This window comes from Musca vetustissima, unplaced genomic scaffold, assembly GCF_032173495.1.
Source record: "Musca vetustissima isolate MV318-11 ecotype Yass unplaced genomic scaffold, APGP_CSIRO_Mvet_v1 utg1514, whole genome shotgun sequence".
NCBI classification, from domain to species: Eukaryota; Metazoa; Arthropoda; class Insecta; order Diptera; family Muscidae; genus Musca; species Musca vetustissima.
Genome location: NW_026883157.1, coordinates 66,399 through 92,411, shown reverse-complemented (window position 1 = coordinate 92,411; position 26,013 = coordinate 66,399). Strand labels below are relative to the sequence as shown.

The 26,013-nt window shown below is 36.0% G+C and overlaps 1 protein-coding gene and 1 non-coding gene across 2 annotated transcripts in view; one reads left to right on the top strand and one right to left on the bottom strand.

Annotated features, from left to right (window-relative positions):
* Nucleotides 1–655, bottom strand: part of LOC133329923 (neurogenic protein mastermind-like) — a 187,284-nt gene extending 186,629 nt beyond the window's left edge. The window contains exon 1 of the mRNA XM_061538382.1: nt 343–655. Within this exon, the coding sequence (XP_061394366.1) occupies nt 343–579 (237 nt within the window). The 5' untranslated portion in view covers nt 580–655. The remainder of the gene's footprint in view (nt 1–342) is intronic.
* Nucleotides 656–23,950: 23,295 nt separating this feature from the next.
* Trnat-ugu (transfer RNA threonine (anticodon UGU)) lies at nt 23,951–24,022 on the top strand. Its single transcript has one exon. It is a non-coding gene; the product is annotated as a tRNA-Thr (tRNA).
* Nucleotides 24,023–26,013: the final 1,991 nt, after the last annotated feature.

Here is a 26,013-nt window from a genome sequence, read left to right as displayed (position 1 = left end):
CGAAAAGACGATCTCCTAACGTTATCCTGTGGACATCTGTTGAGATTAGATGCCCTAAAGTCATATCTAGACATAAGACCCCGCAAAGGGGCTGATTCATACAGAATATAGTTCACAGATAGTATATTTTTCCAAGGGATTCTTTGTAAACAGTATTCCTTTTAAAGGAACTCCAACACGCAGAAGTCCTTTTGAAGGATTATAGATAGAGGGCCAACAAATCAAGATCTAATTTTTTTTCTTCGGCAAAACAATCTCTTCATTATCGATCAACTATTTTCAATTTTCGAAAAAATAAATTTTAAGTAAAAAAATATAAAAAAAAATCATCTTTACACTTACCACATGTACACTGCTTTGCAGATTACTGGACAACATTGTTGTGGCACTCTCTGTGGGCTTCTTTTCCGTCTTTTTGGCCGTTCGTTTATTCTTGCTCTCGAGGAAACGTTTCTGCAGTGCACTCGTCTCATGATTCTGCGCCTCGCACACTGTGCTGAAGGTCTGTTCATAGCGTGGCACACAATCGGTTTGACGACGTCGATAGCTTTCCATGCGGCGCCGTAAACGTTCGAACATCTGTTGGCGTTTCGGGGGCACAATGTCACCACCGAGCAATCCACCGCCTTGGGGTGAAGGCACGGCATTGAGACCGTTGTTGCCCCCCTGGGACTGCTGTTGTTGTTGCTGCTGCTGTTGTTGTTGTTGTGAGGGCATGCCCGCGTTTGTGTTTGTTTGGCCAGAGCCGCCAGTTCCGTTGCCGCCAGGTCCAAGGCCGCCGCCAATTGTACATCCTGGACTGGAATTTGTTGCAGCATTTGCTTGATGATAGGGCGAACGTTGCGTCTGCTGTTGCACCTGGATCTGCTGTTGCTGTTGCACATTGTGAACGTGTTGTTGCTGTGATGCCTGTAACTGTTGTTGCTGTTGCAAGTGCAGGCTAATGTTCTGATGCTGTTGCAATTGCTGTTGATGATGTTGCAAATGTTGTTGTTGCTGCAATTGAATATTCAATTGATGTTGCTGGTGCTGCTGTTGTTGGTGACGTTGTTGTTGTTGCTGCTGTTGTTGTTGGGCGGCTGCCTGATTGGCGCTCTGGTACACTGGAAGACCTCCTGCATCCATAAAGAACAAATTTTACTCAACTTTTGTTGCCGTTGCTGCTGCAGGTTTTGTAATTGGGCGCCAACTATTTATGGAATTTTTCTCTTTTCAATTCTGCCAAAACTTCGCCGTGGCGTAAAAACGAAGTTAGGCTGTTTAATTTAGTTTTCTTGTTTTGTTTGTTAATTGTAATTTAAAATTATAAATAATTTTATAATTATTTGAAGTATATTAAGGATTTTTGTTTCTTTTTTTTAATACTCTAGGGTGTCTTTGGGCAAGTTTTTTTGTTTGTTTTTTACGTTGTTGCTGTGGATAATTTTAAGTTTCTTAAGATTGCTTAGCTCTTTAGTAGGCCGTCATTTATTGCTTAGACTTTGTCTGTTTTAGTTTTGTCTTTTGTTTTCCTTCCTTAATCCATTTTAGCCACTTATTTGACTAATAGGGCGTCTTAGTTTTTTATATTTAGACGTTAGATTATTTATTTACATTTGTCTCTATACATGAGCATAATAGTAGTATTGTACAATGGGAAGCCATTTTGTTGATATCTGAAAAATAATACAAATTAAATGAAAATTAAATAATGAAAAAAATTGTTTCATAAACATATGAGCGATCTATAGAAGACGTAACAAGTAAACAATGTGTCAGTAGGTATTGTATTTGGCATTTTTTTCGAAATAATTTGGAAAGGAAATATGCGAATTTTATAACACCAATGCAGATATCAGTAACAGTATCTGAAGTAAAGAAACAATGGAATGCAAAACTAACCACAATCGAGTGACTGGAAATAGCGCGCGGTTGTAAACAAGAGAAACAGAAGACAAACAAACGATTGCAAAAGTAACAACCACCAAATGAGGGGAGAGACAGAGGACGATAACAAAACAAAACACAGCGGAACAATAAATGGTAGTGGCTTTTTTCATGTGAAGAATACATTTGTTTCTATCAAAAGACAGAGAGAGAGAGGAAAAAGTGAGCGCAAATAGTGGCAAAGTAGAGCGAAGTATGAAACTTGTTTTGATATTAATGAAATGTTTAAATTTTTTGGAAACAAATTGTGGCTTTCTCCTGATTTTAAGAATTTTTACTTGTGCAAATGGTAAAAATAAACAATAAATGTAATTATAAAAATATTCATTAGCATTTTTTCGTGTCGAAAGCAAAAGAAATATTAATTTAAGTTTTAAAATATATAACACTGAGTGGATCAACTACAATATTACAACTTTTTTCAAATAGAGCCGCAAGTTTTCTAAAGAGTTAACACATTAAGGACTGCAAAGGAATCTGCAAGGCATACGGCTGGGACAGCACGTTTTTGGACAAACTTGTACGTTCGTGCACCTCCAGGGGAAGGGTTCGGCAGATCTTTGCGTTTGTGTATTTATACAGTTTTTCGTAGCTTGTCCATCCGTAATGTGTTAAGGTCTTTGGCAGGGTTACCGTTGTGCGACTAATGTTGCAATTTGCAACCTTTTTCATGTCCTGTAACTCTGTTTGCAACATTTTAAGCGGTTTGCGACTTTTCTTTCCTGTTGTTGTTAAGTTGCATTTTTGTGCAACTTTTTAAAAATTTCCAGCGGTAACACTGGTCTGTGGGACTTTGGTCTGACGCATCCTTATAAATTTTAAAATGTGGCTTGTTGTCCCTGATGAACCCAAAGTTAATGTCTAAATATTGTTGCACGTCCATCGTCGTTTCTCCTTCTTTGTGGAAAGTTTGATGGTTAGCATAATTTTTCTAATAATTGTGCGCTAAGTACGCTTATTAATTTCGATTTTCTACATTGTATAACTATATAACTGAAGACATTTCCGACAATTTGATCACACTTTTCCCCAACAAACAGTTGTAATATATCAACAGGATTACATCATAGAATAACCTTTTTCCTGTCATTTTTTATAAAGCAAAGTAAAAAGAGACTTTTTTACACTTTACGCGTAAGTTTGCTCATTTGGATAGCCATCATGAGAATTTCAGACCATGGGACGCCACGATTGCCGAGACGAAGTTAGTTCTTCACCTTGCTGAACTAGGAAATCTCAAAGGAAAATAGCCGAAATACTTAATATTACTCGATCTGCTGTCCAAAAAAGTATATTGAGGCACAAATCCTAGAATCGAATTTACAAAATCAGAAAAGCAAATAGCCGAGAAAAAATATTCAACAAAAGAGACGAAAAGTAGTTGCTCCGAAAAGTGGCCGATAATCCAAATCTAGGTGCACCTAATGTTGCTGAAATCGCAGAGAATTGTCTGAAAAGAAGTTTCAGATAATTCTCTGCGATTTTTGGGTAAGCATGGTCTTCATGGTATAGTTGCACTGAAAAAAAAAACATTCATAAACCAAAAAAACGGAAGTTCGTTCAAGAACAAAAACAGGATTTTACTTTTGGAAATCTGTTTCTGATTTAACTTGTTTGGGTTGGATGGATGAAGTAAGGTATGGCGCAGGACGAATAAAACCGTGGACGGTAAAGCACTGAGGAGCCTCTGTAATGGTTATCAATTTCATATTTTCCAAACTGTCTGTGTCTTCTGCCACTCAGTTATGTATACCTACAGAGGATATGTTAAATTCTTTCTAAATCCTCTTCGTCATCACATAGACGCCAGTAATCCTCTCCGTTGGTGTCCCATTTTAAAATGAGAGATCTGATCCTGCAGTGACCTGTTATGATCCCCACATGGGACAACAGCGAAGAAGTTATTTGTCGAGAGAATTCTGGCAGATTCCCTGCAGTAAACGCCTGCACCAGTACTTTCCTCCATCTTTGACCCATCTGTGAAAAACGACAGACCTGGCAGAGGTATGAAGCCACTAGTACAGGATTCCCTACTAGGAAACTCTGCTTTGATGTTATTAAAGTCTCTTTGAGAGGGAACATAGTCAATAATGTGAGTATTTCTCCTCAAGAAATCACAATCTGCCGTTATGTTGAGGATACTAGCATGACCAATGTTTAGCGACTTCCAGGCATCCGTTCCTCGGAATCTCAGATCACATCCAGCAGCCTAGAATTTAATCAGAGAGTCCGGTGGTTGGATGTTCAAGATTATATTCAAGGAAGCCTGTGGTATGCTTCTTAGCGCTCCGGTTGTCACCTGTATATTTTACAAGGCATCCATATGTAAGAATGGAGTGTACGACCGTCACATATAGCCTCTAACCTAACTCTATCCTATAGAGTTTTTGCAAGAATAGAGTGCTATTAGTCCTTTCTCAGTGGGTTCCTCAACATTCCTATTCCACGTTAATTTGTTGAAGCCTACATATGCCATGCTTTGGAGGTGTATCATTCAGATTAGGGAAAAATTGGGTTGAGCGCATGAAAAATAAAACCATTTTTAATGACAAATATTCACATTTTCATTATTAGGCCAGAAGCATATATAGTAGCCCGCTCTCATATAGCTCTCATATATAACAATATCTTCAGATTTTGTTAAACTTGAACTGCAAGGTTATAATTCCATATATAACTTTTATTTTCAAAAAATACATTTTTTAAAATAAACTTCATTAAAAACAATAATTTTCACACTGTACGTACAAATATATAAAATTATTAATTTGTTGCTCGCCTTTCAAAATCACTGAAAAACTGAATGCTGTTGTTACGACATTAATGACCGATATTTTGTCAGATATTTCCGCATTTGTTTTCAAAGCTATAAAAAATGTCAAGATTTGAACAAATTGATAAGAATCAGTTGGCGGTCGTGCGTACACGTATTGTGTATTGTTACGGAGTGAGTACGCTACGTCTGTCTGTATGTATATATTCATGGTTGTATGACACATGACAGCAGAACGAACGTTTGGATCTCTGGCCGGGTTGGGCTGTGTTGATCGGTTGGCTGCTGAGCTGTTGTTGATTTGGTTCGTTCGAAGTCAATAGAATCGAATCGGAAGGCATTGAAAATTAACAACGACGACGCCAAGCTCGTTGTTCACTGTTCAGGCGAACATTGAAATGAAAACATAACAGCGAATAAACACACGCAGAATGAATGAAGTAATGTATGGATGAAGTAAGGAACGAATCGAGAGCAAAACAAAACCGAGAAAAATACAAAAATTACTTTGCATACAAAAGATACTGGATGTTGTTGTTACTGCTGCCACTGCTGATAAAGAAGGTGATGATTGTCATATTAAAGGGAAAGACATGAAATGAAAGAGAGATGAATATCACAAAGTGGATGTTCAATACAAATGTAAACAAACTTAGGAAAATACAAAAGCCGAACAACAATGGAATTTCCGGTTAAAATTACTTTCAAATAAAAAATGTTATTGACCCAATGTCACAATAAAATTGTAGATTAATTTGTTGGTCATCTTCCCTGTCACATGTTTACATTTTAATTCGATCAGGATAAGTTAACTCAGATCGATTCTGATGTATAAGAATGGGTATTAGTAAGATCCAAACGTAACCGATTACATTTACCAATGTTTAAATACTTTAGTTGAGGAATTTAAAAAAATACATTAAATAGTTAAATCTTGGGAAACAAAGAACAATTATTTCCCAAAACATTGGAAAATTTTATGTTACAGTCCCAGGATCGCATTTTGCATATATTTAAATAAATTCTCCGTTCATATAGTTATTAAAATTGGAACTAGATCCTAGACCTATAACCTTGTGTTCATTCGACCAACAAATAAACTGGTCGGTCAACAGTTAGCGGGGCCATGCTTCTTGAACTACATCCCATTGTTCGGCATTTGTTGCTTGTTTGTCATTGGCTAAACATCGTTCTACATCTGCCATCTAATTTTCTATCGGATTAGGATCCGGTGACTGCGCTGTTCGTGGCGTTACGTCAAACCTTTCAGATACAAATCTATCCTTAGTGAGATTTCTAGTAGGTTTAGGACAATTATCCTATTGAAATGTCCATGTAATGGGCATCTCCTTACTGGCATATGGTAGCATAATGTGTTTTTAAGATATTAACATACCATATTCTATCCATTATACCATTAATATTATGGGGTAGGGCCATAATACGAAAAACAGGCCCAAACCATTATACTCAACCCTGCATGCTTTACATCTGTGTATTGAGGTTGATATTCTGTGTTTGGGGGAATTCTAACATACTGTCTGAAGCCTGTTCCACCATATACGACAATTTTTGTTTCATTTGTCAATAATATATGTTATGCCAATTTTCTAGTGGCTAGTTAGTGGTCTGAGATTTTGCAAAACTTAACCTAGCGTTGCCATGCTTCCATGTCAGAAGCGGAACCTTTCTAGGACTTCTGGTATATACATAATTTTCGATACTGTCACATCACTGATTTGTAGATTCAATTTAGTTTTTATTTTTTCTAGTGCTACTCCTATGCCCATGTTGTTCAAGCTTTTTCTTGTCTGTGATTGCAATGGATCCCATCTCTGGACTTGGTCTAGGCTTGGTTAAAGTAATAGGTCGTGCAAAATTTGGTTCATTGATAATGGATTTATGTATAAATATTGAATATTGATTTATACATATTGTTGACCACTCGTGGGGGAGGTACCAGGAGGCGTGGATCAATGGGTTACATTTTCGGACTTGATATAGGCTTGTTGACGATAATAAGTTGTACAATGTTTGGTTCAAATCGGATAGTCGGATCGCATGATATTATTAATTTAATTTAGCACAATTTTGGCCATTTTGTGGGGGAGGTACCATAGGGAGAGGACAAATGGGTCCCATGTGCGGACTTGAACTGTGTTTAGAGGAAATATTACGAGAGTTATGGTGCGTACCAGGCGGACGGACATTTGTAAATCGACTCCAAATTGCCTGAAACGGATTTGGTCCAAAAAAACATGGAATCTAAAACCAATATTTCGATTAGGCACCTTTTTGCGGTATCAAAGTGTATATTCCCTGATTAGCCATAAGACTGAGGGCATAAAAATCGATTTTTTAAACGAAGGAGCACTATGGAAATTTTTTGTCAGAGAGTTATTTTGAGAGTTTTCTGAGAAACACTTTGTTTCCCACCAAGAACCTGGAATGAAAAAGTACATGACCTGCCCAGGTTTATTTTTACTTCTTTGAAAATCACAATATAGATCGCAATATTTTGGATAGAAAATTTAAAAATATATATCCAATAGCCCATATTTTGGACACATATTTTCATCCGAATTTTGGGTAGAATTTTTTATCAATACTGTTTAACTTTTTCGTTATTTTCTCAAATTATCTTTTAAATTTGGACTCTAATAGTTTGGGAAATCTCCCTACAAGAATCAATATTGGCCCTTCATTATTCGGTACTTCATGGACTTTTTTTCATGGCTATTTTTTGATATTTTGGGTTCTGATTGGGTGTAAAATTTTCTTAACCCCAAATTTAGCCAAATTAGCTGTAATTGTATAATTTTGGCACCGAACTGGTTGTAGTTATAATGGGTGGCAAATATTTCATACAAAAAATTACGAGTTCGTCCATAATCTGGTATAGTCCCCCTTCGTGATATTCACTGTTTCAGACATGTTTTTCAACTTGAAGGTCTAAGAGGTATTATCGAATTGAAGTGACGGTATTTCAACAGTTCAAAATTACACTATTGTGAAGTCCTTTATTTTTTTGCCATTCACACTCCCTAAGGTCGGTTATTTCAGAAATTTTTAATTTCCTAAGAGTTGGGTCCGGAAGCTTGAAAAGGCTGGGCTCCACACCAGTTTTGTGGAAATACTTGTCAGTTTACGAATCTCCTTTTTTGTTTAACATTGAGATTAGCTTTGTTTTATCCTCGTTTGGATCTCCCCATAAAATGTTTGCGTTTTTCCAGCCCCTTGCTATTCCAAAGAATTTTGTGGGTTTCCGTTGCCCATCCTAAACACGTTGCACTAAATTGTTTGGCATTGTTTACATCTATTGTAGGTAGGTCGGCCATGTTGTAACTACTCTAATTTCAGTTATTCGGTCCGAGTCAAAACTACTAATTGAGGATCCGATTTTGGGGTGTACTATACTTTAGTGTGGTCTATTGTGTCCAGTGTCAATCCACACGTTACTTGCTTTAAGTATTAAAGCTGCGTCGGCCCTTTCACATTTTATTTGGATGTCAATTGGATGTATATACAATATTGTCTCCAAAGTTGATGTTGTCCGCATTGCCTCACATATGCCAAGGCAGTATGTTCTCTTGACTTGACTTTCTGTAATGATTTTACATAAATTTTTTGCAGTCCACCAGGCTACCATAGAATATATTAGGATTGGTCTAATAACGCTCACATAGATTCAATGTATCATCTTTGGTTCAAACCCCCATTTAGAGCCAAAAATCTTCTGTACAAGGGCCAGCATCTGTGGGTATTACCTACCCGTTCCTGTATGTGGTCTTTCCATTTAAGTTTTCTGTCTAGAATAACCTCAGATATGCTTTTGATATAGTTATCACTTTGTTTCGAAAGATGAGTTCTTCGTACTGTCCTATTTTGTCTTTCTAGTGAAGAGACATGTCTCCGCCTTGTCTGTAGTTTACAATTTACGATGACATTGCCCCCATACAGGTAGAGGGTAACATTTTTCGGCCCGACCCAACTTAACGCGATTTTTACTTTTTTGATGTAACTACACATGCGCAAACCATTTTGAAGGACCTGGCTGGTCCTCGTTGATGCACTTGTGGATTAAGTATACCGATTATTCATTGAAACAAAGAGTGATACAGTAACCTTCAAATTTTATGTCTTTTAATGAATATTTCTTATCACTTATTTACGGTCAAGTAAAGTCTGTCAGGTTGACATAAAATTTCCCTTTATCGGATTAATATTTGCCATATACACAATAAAGTTTCGCATATGTACATAGCCATGTTGCAAATTTGTATTCTTTTAAAGTAGCAATCTGTTTTCCATCTCATAATCGGAGGTAGGTATAACATTTGTTAAAATTATTTTGAAGCTTAGGATAATTCGTTATGTTCGTTGAACATATGTACATTTTACTCATGCGATTGTTACACTTTACATCAAATTATTTTTTTTTGTATTTTCTTTTTTGTTGTAATATTAAAATATTCCACAAGACACTTAAACGCTTTCACTAATTAATCAACGGTGGGTAATTGAATGCAGTACCCTATTTGTAGTCAAGGAAGGTGAGATATAATTTTTCCAGCTCAGTAATGAATTTGCAAACATAATGTAAACATTATTCAGAGTGGCTATGACTTTACGTGACATCTGGCACGAGTGAGTTGCTGGGCAAACAAACGAAAAAATTGCAACATTGCCTTGGAACACGCAAACGCAACACAAGATGATTACTCACTGACACAATTTTTGGGGTAGATTGGTAGGTAGATGCACAAAATTTACAAGGTATATTTTTTATACAAAACAATGCAATAATTATACTTATTTTAAATTAATTTATCTTATTTTCAAGATGTTTCCACACATAGGATTTTTTAACATTTATTGAACGACATTTGGCTTGGTAAAAACTTTTTGTATCTCAAAGATGCCACCACCGGTTGTTTTTTTTTTTCATAAAACAACAACAACTACAACAAAAGAAAAACAACACCGGTTAACAATCGAAAAAAGGCTGATGCACAACAAACAGCCTAGCATATTTGTTTATTGCTGTTGTTGTTGCTGTAATTATATTTTGTAATTTTATTCTGTATTTTCTTTGTTTTGTTTTTGAGATTTTCATTTGTTTTTGCTGAGTCTTCTTTTCACATTCTTTCGTTTCGTTTCTTTTTCTATTTTAATTTTAATTTGTCTTTCTTTTTTTTGAAAATGTATCTCAAAACTACAACAATAATCAAAATAATTCTACGAAATTGAATTGTAAACGGGGAAACCGTAAGTAAAACAAACACTGATACACGCACGCACACACACATTCACGCGCGGCCATACAACAAGGCGCGCACACTCTCAAACAAACCAAACACCGATACGGCCATGGCACGCACACGTACAAGATACCCAACAACAAAACATTCGAAAAACCAAAACAGAATAGCGAAGAAGATGAAGAAAAGGTGTACGTACGACAACAACAACTACACTAACACATAACACAACAACAACAATTCATTAAAACACAGCCATAGCAAACCGACCGACCGACATTCATACATACATTTCAAAATGCTGTGTGTTTTTGTATTTCTTCTTGGTTGTTGTTGTTGCTGTCACTGTTTTTTTTGTAGCGTATCTCTCTCGTCGTGTATTCGACGGAATTCACACACAACCGACAATAAAACTCGTACTCGGGTACGGTGTACAAACGGTGTCGGACAAACGACAAAAAAGTGGATTAGTTCGCTTTAATGACGATATATGACTGTCTGACTGGACGTGCGGATGAATGGCTGTTGGTTGCTGTTTGTGTCTCATCGACAATGGGCCTGACAGTCGAACGGGGTTCGTTCATTTTTGGTTGGTTGGCTGGCTTGAGTTTGGTGTGAGTGCACAAAAGAGAGTGATGGTTTGATTTGGTGTTTGGGTTGCTTGGTTGGTTGTTTGGTTCGTTCATTTGGCGGTTAATCGTGTGTAAGCTTTGAATAGCCCAGTGGTAAAAAAATAGCAGATGGGCAGGCACACAACGAGCAAGACATATCAAGTGGTTTTGAGCAAGGTGAATTGTAATTTTAAATACAACGTAGCTTAGGTTTCATGAAAGAATTGTTGGATAACAGAAATACGGTAGGTTCCGCCGTGCTAACATTTTTATGTGTAGAATAAAGGTGCACATAAAACCAGATATTTATGGTACAAATAATATACTTTAAGGAGGATTCCGATTTAGGAAAACTAGTATAAGTGATAAAGGGCTAAGGAAAGAATTTTTATCCTGAACGTAAACTAATTTTCAAGTACTAGCATGGTTCAATAATACAAGGTAAGACAACTTGTGCTGCATTACAGAAAAGCAAAAGTCCTAGAAAGGTTCCCTTTAGCAAGGAAGCATGCCAAGTTTTGAAAAATCACATGTAGGCTGTCCACTAGCGAAAAATGACGTAACATATTATGGAGGGATGAAACCAAATTGTGTTACATATATGGTGGAACAGGCTCCAGACGGTATGTTCGACGTCCCCTAAACACAAAAGTTTAGGCCTGTTTTTCATATTATGGCGTAATGTCCATCCAAATGATTAATGGTAGAATGGATAGAACCTGTGTATGTTAATATCCTAAAAAATAGTCAAAAAATTCCAGATAGGAAATACCCATTAAAATGACATTTCAACAGGATAATGGTCCTAAACATACCAGCAACATAATGTCACGGCCCCAGTCACAGAACCTTAATCAGATAGAAAATTTGTTAGCAGATATAAAACGATGTGCCAATGCCTAACCAACATATTTTTCAAATTTGAAAGACCATGTTTCCATCTAATTCTTGGCCTCATAACATGACCCAACATAGTCGCTGCAGCTCGATACGTCTTACAATGCCGATGTCCGAGAACAACTCATGGTTCATTCGACGGCGATATTCACCTCAACGATCGGCCCATAGATCTTTCGGAGAATTTTTCTCTCAAACACTCCAAGAGCTGACTCATCTGCTTGTGAAAGTACCCATGCTTCAGATCCATATAACAGCACGGGTAGTATCAGCGTTTTGTAGAGTGTGATTTCTGAACTGCTTACTTAGACCAAAGTAGCATCCGTTGGTCAACACTATCCTGCTCTGAATTTCAAAACTGATGTCATTAGTTTTATTTATGGCGGCATATAAAATCTTTGACTACCTCGAAGCTGTAGTTCTTAAGTTCCACAGTTGGTCGGAGACGGAGACAGGGCTTTCGAATGCGGCTTTATAGTCGACAAATAGGTGAAATGTGTCGATGTATTTTTCGTGCGTCTTTTCCATGCATTTACGTAGTGTGAAAATCTATTTAATCTGGTGTATGGTGGATTCTCCAGATCTGATGCCGCATTGGTAAGGGCCAATAAATACTATTATTGGACCTTACCAATGCCATTGACTTGTTTACACAGCATGAGGAATCGCACTTTATAAGCGATGGGAATGCAGCTAATTCCTATATAGTTGGCACATATCGTCTTGCCTCCTTTTGTTTTGTGTACAGGACACAGGATGCTGAGGTTCCAATCATTGGGCATGCATTTCTCTATACAAATTGCACTAATCAGTTGGTGCATGCTCACACCTTTAAAAATTTGGTTCAACAAATAAGAAAAAACACGCCTAAAATCGGGTTTCAAAATGTATGCATCATTTGATGGTAGTTATTTTGTTCCGGAATGCGAAATTAAAGACTTTTTGTTCGATCGAAAATGTGCCATTGAAATATCTAACAAGTAAAACGTTGCTTGATTTTTCCATGTCGATATTTTTATAGCTTCTACCATGTGGCGCCAAAACATGGATCTAAAATAATCACGAACCGATATTAGTAGTTTTAACACGATAGTTTTATTACCCGAGTGATTGGGGGCAACGATATATGAGGGTCACTCTAAACCCCAGAGCGATGTTGACAAATTTTCATAGGAAATTTTCATATTAGGTGACAAATAGGAACCACTATTAACAGACAATTCGCTTGGAAAACATGGGTCAATACTGAGAACATTTTATAGGGAGATTTTTTTTTTACCTAATGAGAATCCAAAATCGAAACTACAGTCAACTTGGTCGAAAAACGTGTCCAAACTCCCCAAAATTAAGGGGGAAAACTATATGACAATACCAGAACGTGGACATATACATTTAATTTTCAATACAAAACATCCACGGATCAACAGCAGTGTATGTGCAAAATTTCAAAACTTAATCGTAAATAGGATTTTATTCTAATCAACAATATATTTTCTCTATTAAATATTCCCGAATATTTTGAGGTGTTGCAACGGGATTAACAAATTTAAACACACTCCATCTGATACGCGAAAATGTGTTTTTCTATAATTTCCTAATTTAACACATTGATATTCAACAAAAATTATATGGCTCGAAGTGTTTTTTTTACCAGTGGGTAGTCGAATTTACGTTTTGTATTTGTTTTGCTCGTTCATTCTCGTGCTCTTTAACAAGCCAGAGTTCATGTGTTTTATTGCCGTTGGTTTGACCATGCTTCTGCTGCTGTTGTTGTTGTCGTCACTGCTGTTTCATTTGTTTTGAATTCCCTGCTGCAATGCAAGGTAGGTAGCGCACACCGAACAAAATTAAATTTCAAACCAATTCAACCAACAACGGGTTACAAATAACGAAACATACAGACCAACAAACAGACAGGCAGATAGACAAACAAGAGTAAACAACATAACAAAAGAGATCATCAACATCGCATCATCGTCAGCGGTGGCTGTTTTCAACAATTTGTTATTATTTTCCACAATGTTCCACGGGGAGATAGAGAGACTGAGAGTACTTGTCGTGTTCTTTTATTGTTGATAATTGAGAGCAAAACTAACGGCTAGAATTGTGATAAACAAAACAACAAAAGAAAGAGGAGAGTGCATTTCATAAGGAGACACAAAGGATTTTGTTCAGCCACTGAGAAATGTTGAGAAAGAGTGTGACGGAGAGTGAGAGAGGTGTGGAGAAATTCAGACAATGATCTTTATGGTTGAACGAAGACAACAACAAGAACGACAACAACAGCAACAGCTTCATTTGAGTGCTGAACAAAGAAAGGCCATAAATTAACAATAATTATCTAAAATGGATTAATGATCGGAAAACGATTATGGAATTCATTTAAATTAAATTATTATAACTTAATTGTTTGGCTTAAATACAAATACATTAATTAAGTTAAAATTAATGTAAATATTTGTTTGTTTTTGTTATGATTATTTATGACATGAAAAATACCCTACATTCAGTTGGTGAACTTGCTGGGAACATAAGACATGATGGAGTTCGGAACAATGTAAACAAGACAACTAATGTAAATATGGTATAGAACGCCAGAGATTTCTTAACACCCAAATATTGGTGAAACTGGTAACTGAGTGTACATATCAGGGATGGTACAATTGTACGAATTTTAGCACTATTTGGAAGTCAAAAGTACAATAGCACCCCAATGACTTATTTAGCACTATTTCTAAATTGTATCAAATTATTTTCACATAAAAAACCCCCCTTTTTACAAACTGTTATTTCTGTTCTAACAATATGTACTAAAAATTACAAGTAATGTCAATTTAGAAATGCAGTCTGAGGATGAAACTATCAAATGTGGAAAGGTATTTTCGTATGAAAATATAATTAAAATCAAAGAAAGGAACAGACTAAAGATTTCGACTGCTTCAAATCTTATATACACGAAGGATTTGTTGAAGTCATGCTGCTAACGATACATAAGAAAATGCTGCAAAAAGTTTTACATAATTGATCATTTTATATATAAGACTTATGTATAAGTACGTAGAACAAATGCATTTTTATGTACCTTTTTGTTAATTTTTAGGTGTTCATCTTATGTACATATGTATGTTGTTATACCCTTCACCACACTGTGGTACAGGGTATTATGTCTTTGTGCATATGTTTGTAACAGGCAAAAGGAAACGAGGTAGACCCATATTTCCTTTTGAGAATATGCATAGAATCACTTTTTAAGTCGATTTATACATGTCCGTCCGCCGGTCTGTCCATGTTAAATTGTAAACAAAGGCCCAAGGACGACCGTTATTGAAATTGGGGAAAATCGGTTCAGATTTAGATATAGCTCACATACACGTTTTCGACCGATTTAATATAAATGGTGGTCTTTCGATTTACACAAAAATTGGCATAGCGTACTGAATTGAGTCTAGAATGATGTGTGTTAATTTTCGTGAAAATCGGTTCAGATTTAGATATAGCTCCCATATATATTTTCTCCCGATTTAATTTTAATTTGACATAGCTACATGTATCAAGTTTTGCTGAAACCACTTGGGATTTATATATAACACCCATATATATTTTTCTTATTTATTTATTTATTTATTTATATTTTTCTTCCGATTTTAAATAAATGGAGCAACAAAGACTCAATGTTAGGCAGATTCGCACAAAACGTGTGTCAAGTTTTATTGGAATCCGTCCAGATTTTAAGTAGGAACCCAATATATATCCATTAGGAACAAAACATGCATAAATTAGTCTAACCTAACCTTTAACATGTTTCGTTAAAATTTTTTCAGAATAGAATGACGTAATTGTGTGTAGATGTACAGATGTAGCCCATATATATTTTTGACTGACTTCGTGTTAATTGGGCTCCAAATATTCCACGGGTGCCCGATTGATATTTGCTTTAAATCGATTTACATAATTGTGACCCATTGTAACAAACGAATGATAACGTTTTACATATTTTAGTTCATCCAATTTCATGTTAATGACCCTTCTGTTAAGATGCATATTTTTAACATACCCATAGTGGTGAAGGGTATCATATAGTCGGCCCCGTCCGACTTTCCTCCTTTCTTAATGGTTTATGCAAGTTTTTATTAATTGATAGTAACAATACATTTTTTATTAAAAAATGTATAAAAAGTACAATCGGACTGAAAAAGTACACATTATATTGAAAGCCAGTACAATTTGAATAATTTCATTTCGCATCCCTGGTACATATATTAGGCCACATTTTGTTCTGACTGCAGGAACATACAGTGACTCACAGCCAAAAAATATCCACTTGGGGTTTTTTTTTTATTATAAAAATGGCATAAATGCGTGTTGATAAATTAATTAAAATTGTATTATATTTTATATGTGAATATGAACGTCTTAGATTAAAATTAATCCAATAAAATAAATATTATTTATGTTAATTCAATATAAAAAAATGATTGTTAAACCAAAGGAGAGTATCCAAGAAAACAATTTATAATACCAGAGTGTCTGAACTTTCCCCCATTTTATTTGTAAAGCAATTTCAGACATGGTATGCTTGAGATGTTACTAACATAGTTGGCTTGTGACAAAACTTTCGTTCCGATCTTAAAAAAAACCAGGTGCGTCGGTCTTTTGCGCAGTTTTTCCAATTTGAAAGCCCATGTTCGGCAAGTTTGTCTTCCACTCAATCTTTTCATCTAATTCGTGGCCTTCCTCTTCTGCGTGATCCTTCAGCTGGTTCGATTTTGTATGCCTTTTGAGCTGGGGCATATTCACCCATTCTCACAACATGACCTACCCACGCAGCTCGATACATCTAACAATGCCGATGTCCGAGAATAGCTGATGTTATTAGTTTTATTTATGACGATACCAAGGTATATAAAATCTTTGACTACCTCGAAGCTGCAGTTCTCAAGTTCCAAAGTTGGTCCGAGTCTACTGGACGTCTTGCGCGTTGATACCATCACCTTGGTTCTCTCGGCTTTTACTGCCTTTGGCAGACTACATCCCAATTTATTCAAAGGTGGCTGTTCGACCCATTATGTAGATGTCATCGGCGTAGGCGAGTAATATGTGTTGTTTGGTGTACAGAGTGTCATTTCTATACACCTTTGCTTCTCGTATGACCTTTTCCAGCAGGATGTTAAAAAGGTCACAAATTATCATTTGACTCCGAGAGGTCCTTTCCGACTTTAACTGCTGATCTTGTGTCAGTTAATGTTATCCTGCAGGAATGTCGAACGCAGAAATCGCTTTAAACACCTCTGAACGGATAGGACTGTCGAATGTAGTTTTATAGTCGACGAATGGGTGGAATATGTTAATGTGTTTTTCGTGGGTCTTTTCCAGGATTTGGCGCAGAGTGAAAATCTGGTCAATGGTGGATTTGCCAGGTCAGAAGCCGCATTGGTATGGTCCAATAATGTCATTGATCATTGGGTTCAGTCATTCACACAGTACGCTGGATAGCACTTTATATACGATGGGAAGGTGACTTATTCCTCTATAGTTGGTAGATATCGTCTTGTCTCCTTTTTTGTGCACGGGACACAGAATGCTCAGGTTCCAATCATTGGGCAAACATTTCTCTAGCCAAATTGTACTCCTGACCAGCATCTGACCACCAGTCTTGAATAGTTCAGCTGGTAACCCATCGGCACCTGCTGTTTTATTTTTCTTGAGCCGATTGATTGCTATTCTGACCTCATTATCTATTATTAGTTCTGGGGTATCCCCTCCACCGCTACTATTTGATACCAGAAGCTTTCCAAAATGCTCCTTCCAGATCCTCAACACAATGTCTGTATCTGTCACCAGGTTTCCTTCTTTATCTCTACTGAAGCGTGTGCCTGCACCAAAACCATCGGTGCCACGGGTTTCTTGATGGTGGTCTTTGGTACCCAAGTATTGCTTTAAATGTTTGGCTTCTAATATTTTACTCCAAAATATTCCATAAGTTCGAATCACTTTTGGACAATTATAAAGCATCCGTTCTCGAACGATCTGGGACTTGTGTTTGGAGTAATTATAATGATAATATTGAAATATTGTCCTCAATCCCAATTTTTCAGCACAACATTTCAAATTATCTTCTAGAATCTTCAATAAAAACAGCAGCTCCATGCCATTACAGAGCCTCCTCCGTGCTTTACGGTCGGCAATGTGTGTTTAAGCTGCTCGGCTTTATTCGCCCTGCGCCATACCATACTTGGTTCATCCGATTCAAACATGTTACATTGGCTATCACCAACAAAAACTAGAGATTTGCAATATCCTTTTTTTCGTGTTTCTGAGCGAACTCCAATCGAATTTTCTGGTTTTTGGTGGTATTCACCTACCCAAAATTCTTGGAATTGTTTCCGGGTTACATTTCAGATCGAGTAATATTCAGTATTTCCGTTATTTCCTATTCTCCTAGTTCAACAGGGTGAAGAATTAATTTTCTCTCGGCAATCCTTGCGTGGCGTCCCATTGTCTAAAAATCTCACGATGACTATCCAAATAAGCAAAACAATTTCTGAAGCAATATGTAACTTGATATTCCAGGAGGAAATTGACATTTAACCGTTAAGTTGTAATTGCTTTTGTTTAACAATAATTATTTTTTTATTATATTTATATAGGGGAGAGGGGGGCACCTTTGAACGTGGGGCACCTTTGAACAGCGCTCATAAAATCTTGGTTTAATATTTTTCCGACCCGCAACCACATTTTTGTATATGGCAATCTTGTTCTCTATATGCGTAAACCACTTTGGCTTGCTTTTTCAGTTGTCGAAAAATTGTGCATGGGTGACCATGTTTTCTCAGTGTAATTGTAAACTTTTATTCATTTGGTTGTAAGGGCGCATGAAGAATTCTGTGATAGTTTTCTTTCGTCAAACAAATTTTTTGCATTCCAACAATCATTTCAAACATAACTAATGTAATTTCTTTCATATATATTTATTACAAAAAAAGTTATTTTAAATTTCCGTAAAATGCCATGGGTGGGGCACCTTTGAACATGCCCATTAAACTCGAGTAAAAAAAGGAGTTTTTAACATTTGGCTTCGATTTCTCAAAATTTCAAATGGGCTAATATGTTTACGAAATTAACTGTATTTTTCACCATATTAATTTTTGTTTTTAAGTCATTTTATGTTTTAATAACTTTTGATCTAAATTTTTTAAATTTTGAAAATTTTTAATATATTTTTTAATGAATTAATGCATTTCTGATATGTATGAATAAAATACATACATATTTGAACATAAACACTGTAAAAAACCATGTCGTTCAAAGATGCCAACCCCTGTTCAAAGGTGCCCCCCTGGGGGGGCAGTTTTGAACACTTTGAGTTCGTCCATTAAAACCAGTGTTCGCAAAAAAACGGTACACTATCGTAGTGTACCGTACCAGGCACACAAACACTAAAAAAAATTTTAGCGTTAGTGTTCCGGTACACAAACATTAAAAAATATTTTAGTGTTACTGTTCCGGAGCACAACGAAATTCGTAGTGTACCGCTGTCGGAGCACTAAAAATCGTAGTGTACCGCGGTCGGAGCACTAAAAATCGTAGTGTACCGCGGTCGGAACACTAAAAAATCGTAGTGTACCGCGGTCGGAACACTAAAAAATTGTAGCGTACCGCGGTCGGAACACTAAAAATCGTAGTGTTCCATTTGGCGGAACACTAAAAATCGTAGTGATCCACTTGGCGGAACACTTAAAATTATAGTGTTCCATTTGTCGGAAAACAAAATGATGCATTTATCTTTTATTTTTGTATGAATAAAATTTATATTTTTATTGCTTTTCAATATATTTAATAAATACAATATCTTTTTATACCCTACACAACTATGTTGTCAGGGTATTATAGCTTTGTGCAGCCCCAAAAGTTTGTAACGCCGCGAAATATTGGTCCTAGACCCACCTTTAAGTATACCGATCGTCATATCTCGACTAGCTGAGTCGATCTAGACATGTGTGTCCGTCCGTCCGTCTGTCCATTATAATTTGTAAACACGATACAGGCCACAGTTATGGACCAATCTTCACGAAATTTTGCTTGTAGGATGGGTTCTGGCCAATGAAGACCCCTATTGTTTTTGGGAAAGATCGGTTAATATTTAGGGGATGAAATGGACCAAATACTAAATTTTTGTCGGTTTTTCTGGTCGCTCCACAGGCCGCAATAATGACCCGAACATAATTTTGCATGGAGAAGGGAGTCGGGCCAAAAAATAAGCATGCCTGTTTTGATAAAGATCGGTCAATATTTAGCGGGTCAAATGGTTTTGTGTGAAAAATTACAAAATTTGTATTCTATAGCGTATATATTTACCCCTGATGGACATAGACCCGAAAAATTGATATTATATCCAAGAGGAGTGGTTGACCTTTAAATTAAGACCAATTATATTGTCGCATGTGCTCTGATGTGGGAGTTACACCTAAATATTTACAGGTATCTCCGTATTTGTATGTTATTTAGTAATCCATTATCACTCTAGAGAGCCGAACATAGCGCTGATCGCTTTGAAATGTTTCATGAGGTTCCAGTTATGGTCAAGGACAACGCCTTTAATTTTCGGTGATGATCAGATAATAATTTTGGAATGAAGTGGACCGAAAACTTAATTTTTTGTGTTATTTTCGAGTCGATCTACAACAACACAACCCACGGTGAAGGGAATCTGGACAATAACTGTACTGAATACTCGTAATATTCGGAAAATATGTCAGTGTGTGGAAGATGTGCTGTTTACCTCTAATCGGGCAAGAGTGTGCAAATATCACGAAATATTGCCCAGGCTCGGAATACACATCCGTAGAAAATTTGAGTTCAGTGGTAGTTGTGTAGGGTATCGTATGGTCGGCCCCGTCCGACTATACTGCTCCGCTCACTGGTTAAATTTGTATTTGTTTATATTTTATTTAAAAAAAATAGTAATATTATATTAACATCAACAGTTTAACATAATAAATATTTTGTAACAAAAAAGGGCGTCTAGTGACGGCCAACTCATAACTGAAAATTCCATTGAATTGCATTTTGGGTTATAATCGATTGCGCTGATCGGAAATATGAAATTCCGTTTTTATATGGTACCTGTATGTGGTCTTGAAATAGTTATCCCAAAATCATAAAACCACTTTTTTCATATCCGCGTAACTTGTACACTTCTTTTCATGAATAAGCAGGTAATAATTATGTTGATTGTGTGCCAATCACCAAATTTTGAATATTTTTGCTAAAATTTCCTAAAAGTATGAATCATAGATGCAGGTATAATTTTTTTAAGAAAAAATTTTCATACTAACATTTTACAAGGAGATCTCCTAATTTTATGGGAAAAATCGTGTTCGTTCTGTAAATTAATGAAAATTTTATCCAAAGCTGTATAATTTTGTGACAAAAACTGGCCAAAATACCTACATTTTGTAATTGCAAATAAAGTTATATTAATTTTTATTTTTTTATTATTTGATCTCATTTTACCTCAAAAACAAACAGACGTGTATGGTACACTACCAGTACAGTTAAAGTAAGTGGAACGCTACGATTTGTATTGTTCCGACCAGTGGAACACCACGATTTTTAGTGTTCCGACCAGTGGAACACTAACATTTTTAGTGTTCCGACCAGTGGTACACTAAAAATTTTAGTGTTCCGACCAATGGAACACAACGATTTTTAATGTACCGCAGTCGGTACACTACGATTTTTTAGTGTACCACTGCCGGTACACTACGATTTTTAGTGTACCGCTGTCGGTACACTACGATTTTTTAGTGTACCGCAGTTGGTACGCTAAGATTTTTGTTGTGCTCCGGAACAGTAACACTAAAAATATTTTTAGTGTTTGTGTACCGGTACAGTACGTTATTTTAGTGTACCTATCCACCTTGGTACGGTACAGAACACTATGGAACGGTACCATAATGTTTATTTTCGAACGCTGATTAAAACAGTAATAAAATATATTTATCAAGCTTATAGTATGTCATATGTATACTCATTTTAAAGGTTACATAAGTACCTATTAGTTAAAATTTATAAGACACCAAAAATTATAAAATAAAAAATGTTATAAGGCTTGAAAGCAAAAAGTGTTCAAAGGTGCCCCCCTCTCCCCTAAGTATTGGTTATTTTATTTCATTAATTTTAAGATAGGAGTTTCACGTTTACATATAAATTACGATTTGGGCCACTACGTCTGGTAACATCCACAAAAAGCTTATTATTATTTAAAGCTTATTATTATTTGGATTATCCGATTTTATTGATTAAAAGAACCATTTTTTCCAAAATGTGGCCGGTCCGACTGTTATTGTTGTTCGCTATCGCTATACCGAATTGGAAAATATGCCATTTCACTGGGATATGTTCCGACAGAGGAACAGCATTATGCCCCAAAGAATTGTCGTTGCTTCAGCCTCGTAAGTATCGGTGGCGGGCGAGAATGATAGTGACAACTTTCGAAGGTAGTCATTATTGACAAGACTGATCCCGATGCTGTATCTGGGAGAGTTGCAACTCTAAAGACGATTTTTCTAGACCAGCAACGACATAGAAGTCATCGTTACTGCAAACAGTTCAACTTTCTGCATGGTATGCAACGGTTAAGAATGAAGAATGGGAAGTTTACAGCAAAAGAGACGAAAGTCGAACATTCGACTAATGGTTCCAGATGACAAAAGGGTACAAATGATTTAATAGACTAATCCCACGGTTTAGAGAAAATCATTTATTTGGGACCATGAACATAAGAGTAGTAAGTGGTCTTGAACACCTTTGGGGGGAGTAGTAATCCAGAGGTTACAAAGAAGTCATCCGTTCAACCGTCCGTCCCCGGTTACCACACCAAAACGTAATGAGGAAAAAACTGAGAGTCATTGGTTGGTACTGGACCGCCTTCTAAAGATAATTTCCTAGCAGGCGAGATTGGCCATAAACGGTACCAGCTGGGCAAGACTTAAGGTCTATATATTAGGTCTTCCAGAAAGGCCAGCTAGATAGCCATCTGCTGAAAGAAGGCTATCGTTCCTGCAGACAGTTGCATTTTTTGTCTTTTTAAGGAGGACAGTGTGAACGTTACAACCGGAAAGGTGAAAGTCGGACCAAGTGGCAAGTCTTCGCAGGAATTTTCGAAGTCATCACCAACTGGTTCCAAACTCCCATTTTAGGGTGTTGCAAGTAGAACACAGTTTTATGAAAATGAGGTAGGTCAAGTGCAAACAGTCAATGGTGTTTCGTATCATTAAGTGTAAACAAGGTTTTTTCTTAATTAAGAATTGAATGTGGAAGGCACGTGTTTTCAAGACGGCGCAACATGTCATACACCCCGAGAAACATTTCAAACAATTTTTGTAAAATTTAAAAATTGTGTTCTAGTTTGGACACCCTTTATTAGCATAGAATAAAGGGTGTCCAAAAAGAATAGAAGCTAGTGGAAAAATTGCAATAAGTTCGAGAATAGTTATACAGCTATGAGTTCTCAACATTTAGTGGGAACGTGATGGTTTGAGTTGCCGTCGCATCATCTGGAGTGGGAAAATTGTTTATATGGAGTTATCGGTACTTCTATAAATCTATTCTATTCTAGAGGAAAATCTGAATCCATCGGTCGATATTTTAAATATTGATGATCAATGGATATTTTACCAATATAACGACTCCAAACAGACCGCTCATGTAGTAAGAGATTGGTTGCTTTATTATGCCCCACGACAATTATGTCTATCACCCAAAGTCTGGACTTGAATATAATATAGTACGTTTGGAATATCCTGCTAGAAAAACTCGAAAGCATGCAATAACAAGTTCACAAATGGCCAAAAAGAAGCTTCAGGAAGATTGTCGAAATATAACGCCAAATGAAACCGACAATTTGATAAATTAAATGCCCAGATGTCTACAGACAGTTATAGATGCTCACGATGGACAAGCAAAATATTAGGAACATTTGTTTTTTAAATAATGTTCAAAAAAATTTAAGTTTTTATTATTAGCTTGTAAGTCGTATGGTGTAAAATTAAAGATTTTTAGCATTTATGAATCAAATGAACTATCAAACAGAGACTCACAGCTACTTTTGTTCAAAAAGTTCCTAGACTAGTAGAATCGCAAAAATCTTGGTCGTATGTAGACTTTTGTCGGCCACTGTAAAATACACATATCGAGCATTCAAACATTATGCCCGTCAATTGTTTTCTTAACCAACTCAAAAAAGTATTTCAGTGGATGTTTGGCTGTGTAAGAAGTTCCCAAAATTTATCTATTATCATTCCAAAGAAATGTCATTAATGTTTCGATATGAATTGAACAATATTCGTTCTTATCTATTTGTCTCATCTAACAGATATCAAATAAAATAGGTCAACATTAATATCTACGTTCTTTTATATTTTTGTCTTTAGCATGAACAACATTTGGAATCTTATTATAGTGGGGCTGGGAACCCAGCAGCCTCTTTAGCTCAGTGGCAGAGCACTGGTCTTGTAAACCAGGGGTCGTGAGTTCAATCCTCACAGGAGGCAGAAAATTAAATAATATTTTACTTTCGATTTGTGTATTTAAAATCGGTTCTGATATGCTGCATTACCCTCGGAATTAAAACCAGTAACGAAAGAACTAATGTCAGAAGGGGCTTGCTAGATAATTAAAGTAAATATATCTGAGCAGATTTTAAACGAATTTAGTAACTATTCTACTCCACTGCATATAAATTAATCACGGATTTTTTATTTCAACAAACTGTTTCTCATATAATTATTATTATGAATAAATTTAATTTTTAGAGATGAAAATGTGGACCATGTGCGACCATTTGCAATAGCAAATTGTTGCTACTCCTGGAAAGATTTTCCCAGGAGTTATTTAAACACATTATATAGGATCGTATCGGCTTTAGGTTCTTTAATGAAAAATCTCAGTCCCTACTTTCATGCTAGCTGAGAGCCATCTGTGTAACAAAAGTTACATGGGACCATATTTGCTAGAGTTTCGCTATCCCATTTGTCCCTGTCTGGTGTCATAGTTTCACGTGTTGTGACTACTCTTATTTAAGGTATTCGGTCCGACTCAAAACTACTAATTGAGGATCCGATTGTGGCATGTACTATATTTTGGTATATATTTAGATGTTGTGATTTCTAATATTTTTCTTCAAAATATTCCATAAGTTCTTTATAGGATTTAAATCCGGGGACTGGGGAGGTGTTGGAATTACTTTTGGACAATTATACAGTATCCATTCTCGAATGATCTGGGACTTGTGTTTGTGGTCATTATCTTCATAAAATTGAAATGTCTCCAACCTCAATTTTTCAACACTACATTTCTAATTATCTTTTAGAAAGTTTAAAGTTTATCAATAATTCCTTCAGTAAAAACGAGATTTCCCCATGCCATTACAAAGAATTTTGTACTTAGGGTCAGTGTGACCAGATCAAAAAAAAAAGTTGCAGCTAAATCCTCATTGCAAAAATGCTAAAAAATGCCAAAAAAATAGTGCTAAATTTAGAAATGTTTTGTTTTTTTTTTTTTTTGGTAAGAAGATCACTTTATAGCATTTATTTAACAGTGGAAATATATTTCTTTAGAATAAAACTATGTAATATTGAAATTCAACCATTTATTGTTGAGCCATGGCAAATAACAATAAAAAACCAGTAAGGATAGTAGTAAAGTCGGACGGGGCCGACTATATGATACCCTTCACCACTTTGAGTATATTCAACAGATGAATCCTACCGGACGTCGCATTTTTAAAGTACTAGTAAAATGAAATTAGATCCATAAACATGTCTTTCTGCAATCGATACAACATTTTTCATTTGGTCAGATATAGAAGCTGTTTCTAAATCTGAACCGATTTCAGGAAACTTAACATACATCATTCTAGGCCTAATTCATATCTAAATCTGAACCGATTTTCAGGAAACTTAACACACATCATTCTAGACCTAATTCATTACGCTGTGCCAAATTTCGTGTAAATTGAAAGATATATGGCCCTTTGGTGCACCATTTAAATTTAATAGGACGAAAATATATATGAGAGCTATATCTAAATCTGAACCGATTTACAGGAAATTTAACACACATCATTCTCGGCATAATTCATTACGCTGTGCCAAATTTCGTGCAAGTCGAAAGATATATAAGGACATTGGTGCACTGATTTTCCAATTTGTGCCAAATTACATCCAAATCGGATCACAAATGCGGCCTGCACTTTGTTCGCAAAAATACATGGAAGGACGGAGATGCGTAAATTTAATTTAATAAATTTAGATATAGATCCCATATATAGTTTCGTCCGATTTAAGGTAAATGGTACACCAAAGTCCCTATATATCATTCGATTTGCATGAAAATTGGCACAGAGTACTGAATTAGGTCCAGAATGATGTGTGCCAAGTTTCGAGAAAATCGGTTCAGATTTAGATATAGCTCCCATATATAGTTTTGTCCGATTCTATGTAAACGGTGCACCAAAGTTCCTATATACCTTTGGCTTTGCATG